Source organism: Moschus berezovskii, chromosome 15 (genome assembly GCF_049115385.1).
Source record: "Moschus berezovskii isolate FMDL1 chromosome 15, NW_MosBer_1.0, whole genome shotgun sequence".
NCBI lineage: Eukaryota > Metazoa > Chordata > Mammalia > Artiodactyla > Moschidae > Moschus > Moschus berezovskii.
This window is the reverse complement of record NC_142474.1, coordinates 8,552,490-8,569,999: the sequence shown is the minus strand read 5'-3', so window position 1 is coordinate 8,569,999 and position 17,510 is coordinate 8,552,490. Positions and strand designations below refer to the sequence as shown.

Below are 17,510 nucleotides of genomic sequence, written 5' to 3'. Positions count from 1 at the left end.
CTGGAAGAGCTCAGGGAAGGCGGCCTACGTCATTCCCTCCTCTGTGGCCACTTGGCCGGGAACCTGGCCCGCTGGACCGTGTCAAATCTAACTGGGTTCAGTGCAGGACCTCTGCATGGTCTCCCTAAGGAACGGGGCCTCAGACACCTCACTCCCACTTCATGGTAGTAAGGGTGACAACGTTGGCCGCAGCAACCGGGAGCTAATAACGACTCTTCCTCCCTGCCAGCCACTGCTCTCAGTGCTTTACAGGTAGGGCTCATTCAGTCCTCTGAAGGGGGCAATGTGGCTATTATTCCCATTTTATAGGCGAACCTAAGGCGGAGACGAGAAGTAACTTGTAATTAATTAGAATTAACAGCAAAGCCAGGATCTGAATCCAGGCAGTCAGGCTTCAGAGCTTCTGCTCTTAACCACTGCCTTTCAACTCAGCATCGCATCATCCTCTCCAATCTGCAAACCCATTCCTATCTGCGTCTTACTCAATCTCCAAACAGCTCCTTGACATCGGCCAGGCAGGGATGACCACTGACCACCGGGGGAACAGGTTCAGATGAAACAGCTAGCCTGAGGCCAGATAACTGGTTTGGAGCAGCCAGGACCAGAACTCAGATCTGTTGACAGGGAGTCCGGCTACACAACAGCCCAACAGGGACCTGAACTTACTCTTCTCCTGCAGGGATTCAAACGTCACCTCCCCTTGAGGGCTGTCATCCAAGTCCCCGTAGTGCAGGACTTTGTGGTTCAGGGCCAAGCGGCAGTACCAGAAACGCTCTGGAACACACGGGAAGCCAGGCAGGTGAACGAGGAGAGTTCTACGAAAGGCCTGGGCACACATGGGGCCAAGAGAGGACTCGCTCCCTGCCCGCTCCCCCCAGGGACGCCGCAGCCCTGCGTGCAGGGGCTCCGGGCAGGAGGGACGGACGCCTGGGGACTGCGCCCTCAGGTCACCTTGCCTCCGGCGGTTCCCAATTTTCCGGAAGCTGCTCCCCTCACAGAGCCGGTTCAGCCGCTGCTGCTTGATCAGCTCCAGGATCTCAGGCTGGATCTTCTCCCTCAGCTCCCTGGGGTGGACGAGCACGGGAATAAGGGGAGGTCACGGGGAAGGGGGGTGGTGGGGCTTCGGAAGGGAGGCGGCGCTGGCAGCACCCCCTCCCACCCCCGTCCGGGCACTTACACGATCGGCGGGGACTGGAAGTCATCCTGGCTCATCCTCTCTGACTGGCGCAGCCTCAGGATCTCGGAATAGCTCAGGCTCCGCAATTTGCTCTTGAACTGGTCCAGAGAATTGGGTTTGGAGGGCAAGGCTCGAGTGATCTGCTCTCTGACCACCTGCATGACCTGAGAGAGGAGGCGCGGCCTCAGCGCTGCCCCGGGAAACGGACACCGGGCTCTGCCCTCCGGGGCCGGGGCAGAGCAGGCACCACGGGCATCCGCTGGGTGAGGAAGAGCACTGGCTCTGGAGGCACACTGCCTTAGACGGTTACGGAGGACTGTGATGCTGACAAACGCTTCGTTTCTCGTGCCTCTCAACAGGTCGATGGTCGGGGAGAATGAGAGGAGGTGGCTGGGCCAGAGACAGGGGTTCAGGGGTCGACTCTGCACCTTAATCTGTTCCTCAAGCAACTCACTCAACACCCTCAGGCCCCACCTATTCATCTTTAAACGTCTTCGATGGAGGCTGCCACGAGGAATGGGAGACCCCAGTCTCTGGATGCACCATGCCCAGCCTACTGGTGTGTGTGCAAAATATGTTAGTTCCCTCAGAATGACAGCTAAAGTAAAAAGCAGGACACCATCTGTACATCCCATCAGCTCCCCATCAACGAAGGAAAAATAGAAAAAAAAAATACTAGAGGGAAACATAAACGGGGTCGTGGTTGCTGGGTAGGGGATTACAGATACTACCCTTCTTTATATTTTACAAACTTTTTACAATGAGATGAACAGCTTCAAAAGAGCTGACTCCTAGATTATCAGCTTCTGAGGGCCTAGCGGTGCTGTCAGAGGCAGGTACCCAGAAAGCATTGAGGAGCGGCTACTACTGCTGAGTCCCCCTGGCGTGAGCGCGTGCGGGTCCACTCGGACCTCTGCCACCTGCAGTTCGTGCAACTGCCTCGGTGCCTGCAGCGTGGTGCCCAGTAACCCACGCTCTCCTCCCGTCCCCACAGGAAGGCGGGAGGGGCTGGTACTGGTCCACTGGGCAGAACAGGGGTCCAGTAGGGAGACATCTGCTCAGGGTTCTGGGGGCGCTGACGCTCTCAACGCTTCTGTCCTGTGACTCAGCGCTGCCAACCACGCTGTCTTCCAGCTCAGGGGTCGCCAGGCTCAGGCCAGCTGTCCCAGGTGGCCCTGGGGTGGCCATGCCGGGCCTCGGAGCTCTGCGACCCTGACCTTGTTGAAGTCCTCGGCTGTTGCCCTCATCTCCTTCCACGTCTTGTTCAGCAGCTGGATGCAGATGCCAAAGAGCTCCTCGAACGCGCGGTCATGGGTGAAGAACATCGGGTGGTAGTCGTTGCGTCCCTCGTTTGCTGTGGAAGGAGAAGCGGGCAAAGGATGACACTGGGAGCCCACGTCTGGAAACCTAGGCTCCTCTGTAGTCTGGAGGAACAGAAGCAGGCTGAGGACCGGGAGGTTAAGTGGGTGGCGGCGGAGCTGCCGAACATGCTCACAGCACCAGCTCCAACAAGCCACGGCCACGACCCCCGTGAACAAGAGCAGATGGATTATAGCCCACTCAGTGATTAAAAAAGGCCCAAGAAGGCTGTCCAGTTGCACAGACGCCTGACGCTGCACCCTCAGGTCTCACCGGGCTCCCGAGCACAGGGAACGGGCGTGCAGGGGAGCCACGCACTTACGCAGTTCCCCAACCTGCAGGATCTCACACAGCATCTTGGTGAGCTCGATCGCGCTGCGGCCAAAGGGGCACTCGTGCTTGTCTTCTCGGCTGCTGTTCTCCAGGACAATCTGCAGGGCAAGGAGAGGGGTGAAGAAGGGAGAGGGGAGGCAGGCGACGGGGCATCCGCGGGGGGCAGCTGGCCCCAGCCTTTACCCGGATGTAGGTGTCCTGGTGGACTTTCGCCAGGTACAGCATGTTGTCCAAGGCCAGCATCCCGGGAGGAGTCTGGGTGAAGTCCATCGCAGGGTTGATGTGGTTCTGGGGGAAGAGAGACACCCGACTTGAGAGCCGACGGTCTCCCTGTGTAGGGACTCACTTGAGGGGAAGTCCGACCGGCCCTCCATTACATGGGGGCGGCACACCACACCTGCCCCTGCCGAAGCTCTTGTCGCGTGCCACCTCTATGAGGGCTTGGGCTCCTGGCCACTGTGGCTGACTTGTCTGGCATCCCCAGGGCCTAGAATACTGCTGGTTGCTGAGTAGATAGATGCCCAGTAAGTATTTAATTAACTCCACCCTCAAGCTGTCTCCTATTACAAAACACACTCCAGCTTTTCATGGAACCAGCTGTTTTGATGAGCTGTCCCCTCCCCACTCATCTGGCCCATTTCCTGGGCCCTCCTACAGATGGGTTTGTTTCAAGGGGCCAAATGCTGCACATCAACTTGTGAACCTGCCACGGCCAAAGTGGACCAAGTGTCCAGGGCCCTTCAGCTTCTCAGTGTCTCCGGTTCCGGGGCTCCCATGATGATACAAGATGTTATGAGGGAGGGCTGTCAGGGTTCTGTCTGTAGGGGGCGCTGTCAGGGTTCTGTCTGGGGGGGCCCCTCCCACTCCCTGTCAGGGGAGAAGGTCTACGGTGTTAGTGCTCTGGGAAACTTACAGTGAACCCCAGCATTTTGTAGTCCTTGGTGTACATGGCTTTGCGTTTCTCAGTCCCACTCCCTGGGGCGTTGCTGGGGTCAGACTCTGCATCAAATGCAATCCTCCTCAGTTCAAATATAATGTCTCTTTGAGCCTGGGAGGTAAAACAGACTGTCAGCAGATGAGTCAGCTGATCAAAGGAAACAAGGAAAAGAAAAGAGTGGGCCGAGTTTTTCCGGGCAGAACCCTGGCCCCGGTCAATCCCTGAGGAGGCATCACACAGGACAGAGATGGGCTTGGCCCAGACCACCAGCAGGGAGGGATCGCTATCAGGCAGAGAGCTGACAAAACCGTTTCTGCAGACACAACGAAGCACAGGTCCTGGCGCCCAGCAGGCACTCCAAACAGGGCACCACGGGCCACGTCACATGGCACATGCCGCCAGCCAAGGGAGCCCAGCCCACTGAGAGCTACCTGGTCATTGGGGTCCATCTTGGTCATCATCCTCTCTTCCAGAAGGTTAAAGGTCAGGACTTGCAGGACATACAGCTGATGGGCCATCTCGGTTTTGATGGGGCGGTTCCCTCGGATCACATGCTGGAAAGAACAAGGGCAGAGGGTTGACGTGATTTCTGCTGGAGGGTCGCATCCATGCTGGAAAAAGACAGAGCACTGGGCAGGGGACAGGGTTTCCTCCCCCATTCAGTGCCTGGATGCTCCAGAAGGGGAGGGAACGTGAACAGGCCTGACTCAGGCAGGGCTGATGCACTGCAAGCCCCAAGGGCACCATCTTTTTTTCTGCCCAGCCCTGGGCAGGGAAGTGGGAACGAAGGGTAAGGTTATGATGTAGGAGGTGGGGGGCTGGGCCTCATTCCATCGATCCCGACAACAGAGAGTGTGTGTCAAGAGTCACTGGCAGAACTGGACGGTACGCTTTTGTCTTAGGAAAACGTTAGGGATGGCCTCATCAAGGAGAGAGATTTCAAAAAGATCATTTTCTTTCAGTCGTCTCAAGACACGTACACCAAGGCGGGGGGGCATCTAATGCTCCCTGTAGGGCCCCCCCTCACCCCTTCTCTCTCCCCTTCCCCTGCTCACTCTATGGCCCCTCCCTGTGTCCCAACACCAGTCCCTCTTCTCTGATGACTATGCCCCCTGCCCCGAGCTCACCGCCTCCTCCCGACGCCCGCTCGCCCCAGCTCCTCAGGGCTCCTCCGCCGCCCATGCTGCACCTCTGCCCTGCCCTACATCGCCCTGCTGTCCTCCGGGCCGCCCCGTCTCCCGTCTGCGGCGGCCTCCAGCCCTTTCCTGCCCGCTCCCTGCACACCTCGCTCCCTCCATCTCACCCGCCAGCCTGAGGCGCCATCGCTCCTGTCTTTTCTCATCAAATGAAACTCCTGCCCGGTCCCACACGTACTGCCGCCTGGGCCTTTTGCGCTCCCTTCTCCGTCTAGCTCGTCTCAAGAGCTGTGCTGTCCAGTATGTGAGCCCCTAGCCGTATGTGGCCATGTGCCTCTCAGTCACTTAAAATTACTTCAAGTTCCGAGGCCTCATTTTAAGCTGAGGCACTAGCCTCGTTTTCAGCTCAGGAGGCACCTGTGGCTGGTGGCTAGTGTCCAGCAAGAGAGCTGGTGTGGAACATGTCCATTCGCAGAAAGTTCTGCTGGATCTAGAGCTCTTTCACTCTAGATCAGGCCTTCTCCAGAGCTTGCACACTCTCTTCAGAACTGTGCAGCCCAATCTGGTAGTCACTGGCCACCCGTGTCTGCTGCACACTGGAAATGTGGCTGGTCTAAACCGAGATGTGCTGGGAATGTAAACTGCACACTGGATATCAGTCTTGGCATGAAAAAAAATGCAAAATATCTCCCTAATCATTTTTCCATTGATCATATGGTGATATCACAGGGTTTCAGACATACTGGGTTAAATGTAGTATGCTATCAAAATTAATTTTCCCTATGTACTATGCTATAAAAAAAAATTAATTTTTCTTCCTTTCTTGTTTGATGCTGCTACTGGAACACTGACGGTGAAACCAGTGGCTCACGTCGTATTCCCACTGGCCGGCAGCACTGCCCTAGGCTTCCTCTCCCGACCTGCGACTCCAGAGCTCTTCCTTTCCCTGGATTGCAAGGCCCAACACAGGCTCCACAAGTCACAGGTGGGTACTGAAATTGAAACAAACTGTCAAGAACGACCAGCTCCGTTCTCCAGGCGCATCTCAAGCGCTCCACAGCCATACGTGGCGCGGCCACTGCCCTGCGCTGCCCCTGCTTGGCCTGCGGTGCGCGCTCCGCCCTCATCTCCCACCCCAGCCCTCTCCGCCGTGGGTCTGGGTGTCCGTCCGTCTCTCGAGCTTCCCTGTCACGGTCCGCCCCCACCCAGCCCCTTGCCTCCGCCCTGGCTGCTTGGCGCCGAGTCTCCTCCTTTCTCCAGGTGCCACTGCCATCCTGGCTTCTCCCTACCTGCCTGTCCCTGTGTCTCCCTCCCAGCCTTGCTCCATAGTTCAAGAAGCCACTCTGAAGAGAGCCTGGTTTTCCTTCAATACAATTCCCCTTCCTCAAACTGAGATGTCAGAGCCAGGGGAGGGTGGTTTCTCCAGCCCTCAGGGGCTTAAGGAGGTACAGCTCCAATCAGACAGAGTCTCATTCAACTGCCAGGCACCTTGAGGCCTCCACTCTCTGACCCGACTCCGCTAAATCCAGACTGAAATGAACGTGCATTAACCTTTTCCAAGCGGACCATTTGGGTCCCGAGTCCTGACGCCGAACTGTCTCCTACAGTAGACGGAAGCCTTGCTTGTTCGCCAGGTTTGTCCAGGAACAAGCCGAACTTCTAAACCCATTCAGTTAAAGGACAAGCCCTGGAATTCATTCAGGGTCTCTTGGAAGGGCACCCACTCCCACACAGGCAGAGGACGGTGCCTGACATGGCTGCCCGGGCACGTGGATGGGCCCTGGCGCGGCAGGTGGGGGCAGCAGCGTCTGCTCCTGTCCGTACTGCCGCAATGGCAGGGGGCTCTGAGCGGGGAGAGAGCCCCGAGGCAGGGGCCAGTTCTGCGGGGTGACGTCCAGCTCTGCCCGTTCAGAGCAGCTGATCCACTTCTCAGGCGCCCACGGGGACGTCTCGAATCGTCCCCGCTGCACGTCTTGTTCACGGTGAAGGAACTGCCCCGGTGAGCAGAGCGCTCAAAGAGCGCCAGGCCTCCCGCTAAGCCCAGTGCGGTCATTCGGTCCTCACATCTGGGTGAGCAAATCGAAGCCCGCAGAAGGTAAGTGGATTGCTCAAGATCAAAACCGGTTAACAGTGCGGGGCGGGTGCTGACTTCAAAGTTCACGTTCAGAATTCTGAAGGCTTTCACACTCGACTCTGATTTCTCATTTTGCTTCTTTCACTGCAGTCTCCCAGTTTTACCTTGTTTTTGACAACCAATAAAATGGCCTTCCTTTAACCAAGCTCCTTGGCTCTTCCTCTGCCCTCACCTCCCGCCTCAGCTCTCTCCCCACCACCACCCCTCAGGAAACACAGACCTTGCAGTATGATCTTTCTAAAAGGGCAGCCTGGTTATTTCACCATCCTGATTAAAGCTCTTCAATTGTTTTTCAAAAAACAAAAACAAAAAAAAACAAGGTCTTCTTTGCTACCTCTCCAGATGGTCACGGGCTTCCCTGGTGGCTCAGATGGTAAATAATCCGCCTGCAATGCAGAAGACCTGAGTTTGATCCCTGGGTCGGGAAGATCCCCTGGAAGAGGGCAAGGCAACCCACTCCAGTATTCGTGCCTGGAGAGTCCCATGGACAGAGAAGCCTGGAAGGCTACAGTCCCTGGGGCTGCAAAGAGTCGGGACACGACTGAGGGACTGAGCGCGGCACGCCAGCCGGCCACACGCCCTGGCTCCGCCCTTTACAGGACCACGCACTCCTCCTGGTGTCCCCCTTCCCCACACAGGAATGCCCTTTCTGACTGGTCTGCTCGCTTACCCTCAGCCTCACCTACAGCCTCCGACACCCCTCCTTCATGGCGGGACTGCCGGGTCCTCCCATGGAGCCCACAGGCTGGGCATCCCTCCCAAGGCCCCACACAACTCGAGGTTACAGCTGGTGTCAGTCGAATGAACTGCTCTTTCTGTGTCTATTTTAACACAGTCCTTCTGGATAAACTATTTTTGGAATTGTGGGGCAACAAACAGTATTAGCTGGCTAAGGACCTCTCTGGAGGCTCTGCAGCTCCTGGTGGGCCAGCCTCTTCGAGACAACCCTGCTTCAAAGGATCACAAAACACAGCTTTCCAACTGAGGAAGGGTTAAGTACCTACCAGTAAGTTTCCTGAGTGCCTACCTTGCTCCACAGCAATTTCACTAATAATAGTACAACTGTAACAATCGTAGGGGCTTCCATGGTGGTAAAGAATCCACCTGCAAATGCAGGAGACACAGGTTCGCTCCCGGATCCGGGAAGATCCCGCGTGCTGCGCAACAGCTACTGGGCCTGTGCTCTAGAGCCCGGGAACCACAACCACTGAGCTCGCCTGCTGCAGCTGCTGGAGCTCGTACACCCTCGAGATGGCGCTCCAAGACGACAGAAGCCACTGCAAGGACGCGTCTGCGCACCCCAGCTAGAGGGAAGCCCGCGCCGCCAAGACCCAGCACAGCCAAAAGCAAATGAGTAAAATTACTTAAAAAAACAAACAATAACAGCTGCAGTTAACCGAAACAAAATAACAGTAACAAAATACAGCTTGTCTAGGAACTTACATTGAGGATTATGGACCGAAGGTGCTTCTGTGCAAATGCGTTGGCCATGTCCTGTTGAGAAGAAGAGGCAAACGTGAGCTGGGTGGCAGGCATGCAGCTGTGACAACGATCCAAAGGAAGGGCTGTCACAGCTCTCGGGCTTTTCCCCTTGATTTTTTTCTTCTTTTCAAATGAAAGGTGGGCACATGGGGTAAAAATTCACAGACCTTCAACTACGTATTTTATACTCTGAAAAATTCCCGCATTTAGAGTACAAATGAGGCAAACAGGGCTTCCTTTCTCAATGGCACAATCAACTGAGTCATCTTCAGAGAGGGACAAAGACTGCTTTAGGACGAGACGTTACAAGGACGCCGGGCAACGGACAATGAGCACAGGGCACAGAGCAGCGTGATGGTTCCCAAGCCACATGCACTGTCCCCGGCTGGAACCACTGCCAAGACTGCAAGGGGCTCCAATGAAACGCTGACTCCAAACCAGGGAAAGGGCTTGGCCCCACCATTCCCCCAATCCCCAGCACCACACCAGCAGGAGCTCGGGTGGGATGCTCTGAAACAGTAAGTGGTCCATGACTCACTTCTGACCAGTTTTAGAGAACAATCTGTTGTGTGGTTTGGGGTAATTTTTCATGACAGGATCGCCTTTTTTATTATATTGGGTTCAGATTTTGACAGTAATTATTTAGCACACTCAGGAAATACAGTGTCCTAAGTTAAGTGAATCTTCCAGGGAATGAAGCCTTGAGGGTCCTCTCAGAACCATTATTTTGACCATTCTTGTGCTAATCTTCTCAAAATATATACCCTTCTTTATTTCTGAAGAGACTATAATGATTATAGTTTAATCACTGCCAAGGATTTGGTTCCATCAGTAAAACCGACATCAGTTATTATTCTGTGTTGTGACACTGTTAAGGGGCTTCTGAAATGTGAAGCTATTTTCCCCTAAACAAAATGCGTCTAGATTACTATGCTTTTAATTTTTTAGACAGTTTTTCATAATTCTTCCGTCTCTTCCTTCCAGTGTCAGCCGTCACTTCTTATAATGTTAATTGGTATGACTTCACTTTCTAAACTGCCTCCATTTAATTCCACAGATAATCATCTTTCTCAGAGCTGGAGGGCCTCTCTTGCTTCTAGATTTCTGGCCACATTCCGAACAACTGACACTGCCAGGAACATTAAGTTTTACTTTGTGTCCCCCGAGCACACACTGGCTGGCAGAGGAAGAAGGTGGACTAGAAACTTCTTCAGGAGCTATGGGAGGCTGGTTATGGAGCTTAAACCTTGCCGTTGACAACTCAGAGAGTGGGTAATTGCCAGTGGTCTGCTGCTGGAGCATAAAGGCCTTCGACCAAAGGCTTCTCTGCAGTGCTGGCAGGGGAGGGCGGGAGAAAGCACTCACTCTCTTTCATATCCTTGTAGAGCTGACCTCTCCGCGCTCCCTCTAACCAAGAAACGAGCATCCAAATTCCCTCTGTGAACTGTCTAAAGCTTCTCCAATTCCTATGGTCTAGTAAGCATCCAGAAGGGCACACATTTCCCTTTACTACTGCTACACCAAGTAGGAAGGCGACGCATCTGGCATCATCTAGACGAAAGTCACAGGCTACATCTGAACCTGATCTTTTCCAGCTGAACCACAGACCCACGTGAAGGCAAGTTACAAAGGACAGACTGGGCCATGTTCCCCGGGGCAGGCAGCCCCTTAATCCTTGAGTTGACTCTGATCCGCAGTGCTTCCCTCCGTGTCCTGACAAATGAGATTTACAGCACACAAGCTTTTCCTGTGTCTTGGAGCTCCCTGAACCGCCTGATCAGGTCAGGAGATTTCTGCCTGGCTTTGACCTCCCCACCTGGAAGAGAGCAGGGCCCTTTCCACACGGCAGTGCTACTTACAGTGACAGGCAGGTCTAGCGGATTAAGGTGCTTGTCCTGCCGGCAGAAAGCAAAAAGCACAGAGAGAAGCAGATGGAAGAATGAGCTTTCGGCTTACGTTCACAACAGGACTAGGGAGGAAGAGATGAACAGAGCAAGCCATCCAAGAAAGACAAGGACAGACAGAACCACAGATGCTCCAGGTCCTCCCACCAGAACCTTCCAAGAACTCAGTATATGATCCCACGGGAATTACAACTTACTGAGCCCAGGGGGTGGACCGAAAACTACAAAGCCTTTCTTATGTATCTCTCTTGGGCTTTGACCAGAGAAATCGAGAATGGTGTTGGAAGGGCCCTTGCAGATCCTTTAACCTGGCCCTTGCACTGCACAGAAAGAGAAGTGGAGACCCAGAGGGGTCAGAGCACTTGCCCAGCAGTGGTGAGAAAAACACTCAGCCTTGGGGCTCTGGCCTCTGAGGTCAGCGCTTGCTCCACTGGCCCGCTCATCCCTAGTTTCCTCCCTGGGAAAACAGGGGTCTGCCTTTTTCTCATGATATCCTTATGAATGAATGGGGCAGATGCTGCTCCCACGTTATAGGTAAGGAAACTGGGGCTCAGAGAAGTATAGCAATTTGAATCGTGTCACACAGCTAACAAACAGGGAAAAGTTTAGAATCTGGATGAGAGGATCTTTACACATGAAACCTCAAGCTAATTCTCTCCACTGTTGCTTCCTTTGGCAAGAACAGGACCTGGCAGGGCTGCCTGGAGAGTCTCCTCTCCCTGCATTTTGATCCTCTAACCCAGGGGTAGCCGCACTAAAGCCACATGAGATGTCCAAAGGTCTCGTGGAAAGACAGTCACCACACCCACCTGCTGTCTGAGGCTGCCTTTGGCTATAGCGGGAACGCTGAGGAGTTGCCTCATGGACCATGAGGCCCATCAGAGAAAAAATATTTATTCGGCCTTGTGGGGAAAAAGTCTTCAGGTCCCTGCCCTGACCTAGGACCTGGTTGGTCTCCCCACTTGGTCTTCCCGGGGTCTTCCTTATTAGCAAAGCCACTCTGATGGGCTCTGGCTACAGAGGGACAGGACAAAGGACTCTCCCAAGAGTCCATGATTGGCTGGGTGAGAAGTCTTCTCTTGGAAAAGCCCAGATGAGAAGCTTGAAAAGGCTGCCACACACCTGTCGCTTGTCCTCAGGGGCCTTCAGAAAAAGTGCATTAATCAGTGCAATGGCGTAGGTCTGAATCTCCTGGTTGGAGCTGTGTTAACAGAGAAAGAAGGCAGAGGGAGATTAGCAGACTGACCAGCAAGAGATGGTTTACAACAATCACTCGCAGACTGTCATACAACAATCGGAGGCCGAGGATCAAAAGTCTTAAAACAGGGCAGAGCCCCTGACCCAGCAATTCAAATGCTGCTGCTAAGTCACTTCAGTCGTGTCCGACTCTGTGCGACCCCACAGACGGAATCCCACCACGCTCCCCCGTCCCTGGGATTCTCTAGGCAAGAACACTGGAGTGGGTTGCCATTTCCTTCTCCAATGTGTGAAAGTGAAGTCGCTCAGTTGTGTCCGATCCTTAGCAACCCCATGGACTACAGCCAACCAGGCTCCTCCATCTATGGGATTTTCTAGGCAACAGTACTAGAGTGGCTTGCCATTGCCTTCTCCACTAGAATCTCATACTCTCAGCAATTGATGAGAACTCTCCACCTGCTGTGTCACAGCTACATTCTGGGGCTCTTTTCCAAGGGGCTGCGGGGCTCCCAGGCCAGGCGGGGGCATCTTGGAAGTCTAATTGAGGGCACGAGGTGTCCCTCTGCCTAGCAGCAGCAGACATGACTTCCAGGGACAGCAATGAGTTGAAAATATTCACAGACTGACCCCTAAGAAACGCCTAGCTCCTCTCTCCTCCCTAAGGAGGTGGCTGGGTCATTCCAATTCAGAAACAAAGAAACAGAGGTAACTCTGAGGTCAGGAAAATCAGAACACTCCATCTAGGGTTGATCAAGTCCCCTCACTTCAATCAACCTTTTTGGCTTTTGGGGCATGAAAACAGAGGCTGAAGAACCCCCTAGAGAAGTGACAGGGAGAAAGAAATCAGAGTTGCAAATTTTCTTGTGCTTTTTTTTCCCACTTGGGCTCGTGGGAAGGTTTGGGCTGAGAGCATAGCTGAGTGAAGAAAAGGCTGCTAAAAGCAACAGAGTCTGGGAATTCTGGCTTCCCTGAGAACCGGCAGGGTATTCAGTCAACAACCCACATGCAGGAAGGGGGCAGGAGGTAGGAAGGTGTCAGAAGTATCAGCATCCTTGCTTTTGGGAAAGGCCAGGCCCCTTAAATTGCGTGGAGTGGCTGAAAGGGAAGAAAAAAGAACGGGAGGGGAGAACAGGCTCCGAAGGGTTCATCTGTCTTTAGATTTTGTTTACCATCTGTTAATGTCTTAGGATGGGATAAACTTCTTAAAAAACAAACAAAACCAAAAGAAACAATGACCAACAATGAAAAAAAACCCCTCCTGAATGAACACCTATCCTGTGCAGGTCCCTACGCTAGCCCTTTTCTCTCCTTTGATCCTCACAAGTCTGAGAGGTGGGAGGGAGTAACCCCAGTGTAGAGGTGTGGAAACTGAAGCCAGAAGAGACGAGGTAGCTTGCCGAGGGCAGAGACCTCGTCCGCAGTAGAGCCTGAATCGGAACGCATGCTCTGCAAGGTACTTCTAGGTACCCTCAACCACACGCTGCTAGTTCAGCAAGAGTTCATTCAACAAATACTAACAGAGCTTCTACTTAAAACAAGGGATACAAAACTGGTCCCTGTTCCCAACTCAACATTTAAAACAGGAGATAGATAATAAAAAATACAGTATTTCACATAAATATGATTGTCATAAATACAAACAGAGACTATTGGGCTCATAGAGGAGAAAGCATCTAATTCTGGCTGGCACCATGGTGATACACAGAGGGATTGGGAACAGTTTCAAGCTATCCTAAGAGGTGAAGAGGGTTACAGAGGGCTTCAGGCGGGAGCGTGACATGACCAGGTCTGAATTACGGGAGGAGCTCCGGCAGTGAGTAGTAGGGAAGAGGTGGTGAGTGACGAGCGGACCAGCACCTGGGAATACAGGTGCGGCAGAAGCAGGGCAGAGGGCACGGGAGGCCGGGCCGGGCAGGGCGGGATGGCAGGGTCCCACTTACACCTGGAGGTGCGAGATGAGCTGCCCCACAGTGATCTCCTCCGCAATCTTCTGGTACAGGCTCTGACTGTTCAAGACCATGCTCTCCAGGATGGCCAGGGACCTCTGCAGGATGGACACGTCCACCATGGGCTGGCTCACATACCCTGCGATCTAAAGCCAGAGAGGGCGAGGCAGTCAGGAAGCCCGCGAGGGCTGAAGGCTTAGGCTTCAGATGCCCAACCCCTGCCCAGGACTCTCCCCACCTTAGGTGTGCCACCCACTTCTGGACAGTTGCCCCAGGTGACAGTGGTGTCTGCTGTGTTGGCCAGGGTGCCAGGGAATCCCCGGGCATGAATAATGCATAACTCAATTTCAAATGATAGTATCCACTCCTGTGTTTCCTTAAACCTAAGGACTTAATCCCTTGTTTTTAAAAACAAGGGTTTGGGCATGGAAGGGCTGAGTGTGAGGAGCAGAGGGCCTTCCTGATCCTGGGACCTCGTGTGCTCGCCACGTGCTGTTCCCCTGATGTACACTTTGTCCCCGTACACACAGAGACTCAGGGACACGGAAAGGACCTGAGTCTCCTAATCTCTCTGTTCAGTCCCCATGAGAATATCCTTGACACATGGTCATTGCACTTGTGCCTAGGTGTCTCCAGCATCAGAAAGTTCTCAATGTCCCAAGCCAATGACAGGTGCAATCTAGATCAGCTGAGATATCATTTATAGGTTTTCAGTTCAGGTTTTGGAGGTGACACTGCCTCTTCTTCTAGAAGGACAAAACTAGAAGTCTCTGCTCTCCACACTGAGTTCATCTGACAAAAAGGCTCGCCTGCAGATTCGTAAACAGAAGGCACACTAGTAAATGTAAGAGTACATAAGGCAAATGAACATTTTTTTTAATCCCAAGAGGAGTGAGGGCTCAGGAAGCAGTCAAGAGACTAAGGGATGGGGCTGGCGGGCTGGCTGGCACTACCGCAGGTCTCATTGACAGTCCAATCCCACTTTGGCCACACTGGGTTCTAGGAGCCCAGTCCCACCTCGGTGCAGGCCCTGTGAGTATAACAAAGTCTCGGGACATCTTCAGGAGCCACAGGAGGGCCAGAGCCTGAGGATGAAAAACCTGGCCTTGGGGCTAGAAGGGCAACCCTCCCTGGAGCAGCTGTGTTGCCTGCATCTCCCCTCGAGCCTAGAGAACACCTGGTGACTGAGGGAGGAAGGTTGGAAGCCTCACCTGCTTAATAAAGGTGATTGAAACCATGTCCCAGGAGACAATGCCATGATCCATGAGCTCCAAGAAGGCAGTCAGGGTGAATGCCAGCATCTCACTGTAGCTGAGACATGTGCAAAGCACACACAAAACGATACAGATTCAGAACCGGGGAACGCATGAGGGAAGGGAGCTACAGCAGGCACAGGTTTCAGCATCAGCACCAAGCAAGAAATCCGCGGACGCCACTGGGGCCTGGCGCCTACGCCAGGCGGGGGGCAGATTCCTCCCCGGATCTCTAGTATCACCGACGGGAAGGCGGCTGGGCGACCAGGCTTCCTCATCTCAGGGAAACAGTCCCTCAGCCATCTCCTGTCCACCAAACCCCATCAAACCACAACACCTGGTGGGGGTGCCCAAGGGAGCATGCGTCCCAGTCCGCCTTTAGGCCAGGAGGCAGCAGAACGCAGGAGAAAGACGGTGAACTTTGGCCCGTGGTTTCAGCTCCTGTCCAACCACTTACTAGCTGGGCAAATTTCAGACTTCTATTTCTCTCTCTGTAAAATGGAGTTCTTCTCACAGTGTTAGCCCCACGGGGTTGCGGTGAGCACAGGATGATAAGGCATGGGAAACCTGAGCAGAGAGCTGATGGAGAGGAGGGGCTGGAATGTTTTCTCCCTTCTCTGCTCCGTATACGCTGCATCCGCCACACACCTGGATGTGCACGTGCAGGCTCAGTCCCTTCGCTTGTGTCCGACTCTCTGCTACACCTCGGACTGCGGCACACCAGTGCTCTATGATTTACAGACCCAGTTTCCGTTTACAAAACATGTTCTGACCCATCTCACCCATGATCCTCCTCAGGACAGGACCGCCAGGTGGGTATCACCTCCATTTTAAAGAGGAGGGAACCATGGCCAGTCTAACCCTGTGCTCCTGGGAGACTGGGAACACCCAGGTCAGTGCTGACGACAGCCACAGGCTTCAGGATTTCCGTGCAGCCAGAGAATCCACGGCTTAAAACAAATACTTGAGATGAGTTGCTCAGTTAGACTAAGAAACTTCAGCTGAAAGAAGATTTCTGACTCCCTCTCTGCTGGCTTAGGTTCCATGGGCTTAGAAGACAAACTAAACCTGTTTATTCACTGCTGATATCAACAGGGCAGTTTCCCGCCACATTCCCCTTGGCACTGGGGTATCACAAGGACACTTTCGGTGCATCACAAAGTCCTGGATGCCCCCTCTAACCCCACCCACTGCGAAAACGGGTGACAGGGAGACAGTGAGGGCGAGGGAGAGCTATTACAGAGGAGGGCCACACATGTCTGTGTATAAGGAGGGTGTATGTGGGGGGGCGACTGGAGAGGGAGGGAGGTGGGACGTGGTTAAGAATAGACAGACAGAGTATCTATTCTAGTTGATAACGGACAGCCCGCTCATTAACCTCCGTCATGTCACATCTACTTTCCAGAAATTGTTGCAGCTGCGAGCGGACTTCTCTCTTCCCAACATCCTCAGGCCTGAGTTTTACTTCTCACTTAGCACAGAGCTGCTTTGTCCCGTCTCTGAATTTGTGAGAGCCCAACTAGACTAGGAGATTTGGGGCCACAAGTTATACCCCTGTGTGGACCTCAGTGCTCGGCATGCTGGTCCGTATGCAGACAGAGCTCAATAAGTGCATCTGACTCAATGGAAAAAAGACTGGGATGCCCTGTGGAGTGTTGTAGGTCTCTGAGAGCCCCCATCGAGACCTCGGAAACACTCACTGGGATAAGAGCTTGGTTCCGCTTTCCACGAGCCGTGTCAGCACAACGATGCCATCCATGTTGATGAACTCGGTGGCGAAGGTCACATCGGCAGAGAGCTTGGCCAGCTCCTTCATGGCATCCAGCCGGGTCTCCATGCTGGAAGACTGGGTCCTCTCCATCAGCTGGCGTGCAGCCCGGGACTATGTGGCCAAGGACAAGATACAGGACATCAGCTCCCCGTGGTGGGTCGGTGCTCTGTGAACAGCTTGCAGGGGCCCCTGTGGACTCTCAATATTAAGCAGTGGACACTGCTTAATATTTGCTAAATAAATGTTTATTGGATCCATCAGGGAATCACCTGGAGGTCAAGACAGATCTGTAGCCACGTGTATCCTTTCTGTATCACTCTGGTCTATGTATTAAAAGAGTCCCACAGAGGGAATATAAGAGATCTGAGAGATGACAATCCACTACCTACGGCAAGTCACAAAGAGGCAGACTAATGCTGTTGTTAAGTTGCTAAGTCGTATCCAACTCTGTGACCCCATGAACTGCAGCACACCAGGCTTCCTTGTCCTTCACTATCTCTTGGAATTTACTCAAATTCATGTCCATTGAGCCAGTGATGCAATCGAACCATCTCATCCTCTGCCATTCCCTTCTTTTGCCTTCAATCTTTCCCAGCATCAGGGTTTTTTTTCCAATGAATCAACAGATAATGGTTCAATCAATATTGGAGAGTTTTTCTTTTTTTAAATTGACTTTCAGTTGATTTAGAATGTTGTGTTAGTTTCTAGTGTATACCAAAGTGTTACATGTTTTCTATACATACATTCTTTTTCATATTCTTTTCCATTATGGTCTATTACAGGATACTGAATCTAGTTCCCTGTGCTATGCAGTAGGACCTTGTTGCTAACCTATTTTATATATGGCAGTTTGTACCTGCTAATCCCAGACTCCTAATTTA

At 53.2% G+C, this 17,510-nt stretch overlaps 1 protein-coding gene across 2 annotated transcripts in view; it reads right to left on the bottom strand.

The window, feature by feature from the left end:
• Positions 1-17,510, bottom strand: part of ELMO2 (engulfment and cell motility 2) — a 38,878-nt gene that overhangs the window by 4,894 nt on the left and 16,474 nt on the right. For both annotated transcript variants that reach the window (XM_055438160.2, XM_055438170.2), the window contains exons 6-18: positions 16,559-16,740; positions 14,817-14,916; positions 13,600-13,751; positions 11,585-11,663; positions 8,520-8,570; positions 4,238-4,360; positions 3,783-3,917; positions 3,053-3,157; positions 2,859-2,967; positions 2,395-2,531; positions 1,178-1,341; positions 952-1,064; positions 667-774 (exon numbers count right to left, since the gene is read on the bottom strand). In XM_055438160.2, the coding sequence (XP_055294135.1) occupies positions 667-774; positions 952-1,064; positions 1,178-1,341; positions 2,395-2,531; positions 2,859-2,967; positions 3,053-3,157; positions 3,783-3,917; positions 4,238-4,360; positions 8,520-8,570; positions 11,585-11,663; positions 13,600-13,751; positions 14,817-14,916; positions 16,559-16,740 (1,558 nt within the window). The remainder of the gene's footprint in view (positions 1-666; positions 775-951; positions 1,065-1,177; positions 1,342-2,394; positions 2,532-2,858; positions 2,968-3,052; positions 3,158-3,782; positions 3,918-4,237; positions 4,361-8,519; positions 8,571-11,584; positions 11,664-13,599; positions 13,752-14,816; positions 14,917-16,558; positions 16,741-17,510) is intronic.